The 2,500-nt window shown below is 35.1% G+C and overlaps 1 protein-coding gene across 4 annotated transcripts in view; it reads right to left on the bottom strand.

Moving 5' to 3' along the window:
• LOC106469036 (equilibrative nucleoside transporter 1-like) overlaps positions 1–2,500 on the bottom strand; it is a 47,779-nt gene that overhangs the window by 27,898 nt on the left and 17,381 nt on the right. Inside the window, exon 1 of one of the 4 annotated variants that reach the window (XM_013929491.2) lies at positions 1,514–1,618. The exons of the other annotated variants lie outside the window; for them this stretch is intronic. Coding sequence (XP_013784945.1) covers positions 1,514–1,568 — 55 coding nt within the window. The 5' untranslated portion in view covers positions 1,569–1,618. Of the gene's footprint in view, positions 1–1,513; positions 1,619–2,500 lie in introns of those variants that run through there. 4 annotated transcript variants of the gene reach the window in all.

Below are 2,500 nucleotides of genomic sequence, written 5' to 3'. Positions count from 1 at the left end.
ATCAAACTTACATCGTTTAGGTACAGTATCAAACTTACATCGTTTAGGTACAGTATCAAACTTACATCGTTTAGGTACAGTATCAAACTTACATCGTTTAGGTACAGTATCAAACTTCACCGTGCTCCAGATTCTTTAAGTTAACCTTTCAGTTTTCAACGTGATCCCGATTCTTTAAGTTAACCTTTCAGTTTTCACCGTGATCCCCATTCTTTAAGTTAACCTTTCAGTTTTCATCGTATTCCCAAGATTTCTTCAGTTAACCTTTCAGTTTTCACCGTGATCCCCATTCTTTAAGTTAACCTTTCAGTTTTCACCGTGCTCCAGATTCTTTAAGTTAACCTTTCAGTTTTCATCGTATTCCCAAGATTTCTTCAGTTAACCTTTCAGTTTTCACCGTGCTCCAGATTCTTTAAGTTAACCTTTCAGTTTTCACCGTGATCCCCATTCTTTAAGTTAACCCTTCAGTTTTCATCGTATTCCTAAGATTTCTTCAGTTAACGTTTCAGTTTTTACCGTACTCCACAAATCCTTTAATAACCACCGCCCTTCGCGAACACACCATAATGCATATATTATGTATTCTCATCCCGAGGTTACGGATTTCATCATCCATATAACGGTATATTGTGATTAACAAAATTAGTCATTAGAGTCAGAAAGTTTGTATTCAACTAGTGTTCTGTTTATAAGTACATTCACTTACTCATCATGACGTCAGTTCGTACTGGTTAATTATTACGTTGCATGTTGTAGAGTGGTCTTTCTTTGGCAGCCACGAGTTAGCTTTCATGTACCCACCAAGTAATGATGTACCATGATTGGTCATGGCTGCATGTAATAATATATCATGAACAATGTCATGGCTCCAACTATTACGACCCTCTCTACAAATCTAAGTTGAAGGCTTAAGGAGAATTTAATTATTAAACACAAATATATTGTAGGTCCTAATAAAGGTCAAGGTTACAATAATGGTCACTATAAAACACCAGGTCAACCAAATACTACACTAGAATGTGTATGAGAACCGTCCAGTTCCAGTGGCAAAGACTGAGTTCTAAGCCCACAGTATTCAGAGGGTAAAACACACACACACACACACATATTACTATTTTTTTGTGTTAAAGCCACCACGAACACTTACAGGCTTTTTTTTCTGACAAAATTTTCTAAAAACTCAAGTTAGAATTTTTTCGGATAGCTCAACAAGTGATAACTGATCTTAAGATTTGTGTTGTTTTGTGATATTTGAATTTTCTACATTCCAGTTATGAAGATTTATTTGAAATATACGCTAACAGAGAAGCAAAGGAAATTGTTTCCTTTGATGTGTAAAAAAATCCCTTGGAAAAAACAACTAATTTTTGCACTGTTTTAAAGCCAGGTTTGTGAACTTTTTCCAAAGACTCAAAAATTGCCCAAAAAAAACACGATTTTTCGAAAAGAAAAACTCAATAGAGAAATAATGTTTGGCCCTGAAAAAATTGCCCAAAAAGAAAGCCCGACTTACCGCGAGGTAAGTAGTCCAAGCGATCAACGAATCCAGTTCGGTTTCTCCCATACATTACTCTTCATTTCATAAACAAACACTGGCATTATCCTGAGAGTACATACAGAGTTACCATCACTAGGCACGTGACCTTACACGTTACACAAACACTGATATTAACCTAGAGGTACGTGCAGAGTTGCCATCACTGGGCACGTGACCTTACACGTATATCAATGACAACATACTTGGGTGATATAGCTCAGAACGCTTTTTTTTTTTATTTTTTTTTTTTTGTCTGGTCACAGTGCAAGGCCACAATTGGAAATTTCTAAAATTATAGCGTGAATGTCACGCAGTGTATGCACGTGAAAACAACCATTTTCCACCCTAAACATACACACCTGTAAGTTCGTAAGAACTATAAATACAATAGCAAAAATTTCAAGTACGTATTGTCGTAATAAAGGAATTAATTATATTTTTTTAAACATCAATTATCATTGTTCTTATTTTGCAGTTACTCAACAACAAAGTAGTTACTGTAATAATTGTGAGTTTGAATCGTTAATGTATTGACGGAGGTGGCTACATTTAAATTCAAGGAGGCAGTTTCATCTGTGAGATAAAACTTAAACTAACTGTATAGTACAAACAAACTGATAATAATTCACATATTTATTGATGAATCTTATTGGATAAATAAGTAACCAGTTAGTATTCTGAATAACAATTGACAGAATGTCACGTTTTCCAAGCAGCTAAAATATAATAGGTTATTAATGGCGACAGAATGACCAGGGATTTTTTCAAGACCTTTGGTTATTAGTGGTCACAGAATGACCAGGGATTTTTTCAAGACCTTTGGTTATTAGTGGTGGCAGAATGACCAGGGATTTTTTAAAGACCTTTGGTTATTAATGGCGACAGAATGACCAGGGATTTTTTCAAGAGTTTTGGTTATTAGTGGTCACAGAATGACCAGGGATTTTTTCAAGACCTTTGGTT

This window comes from Limulus polyphemus, unplaced genomic scaffold (genome assembly GCF_000517525.1).
Source record: "Limulus polyphemus unplaced genomic scaffold, Limulus_polyphemus-2.1.2 Scaffold3270, whole genome shotgun sequence".
NCBI lineage: Eukaryota > Metazoa > Arthropoda > Merostomata > Xiphosura > Limulidae > Limulus > Limulus polyphemus.
The sequence above is the reverse complement of the archived record's forward strand: the minus strand, read 5'-3'. Positions and strand labels throughout refer to the sequence as shown.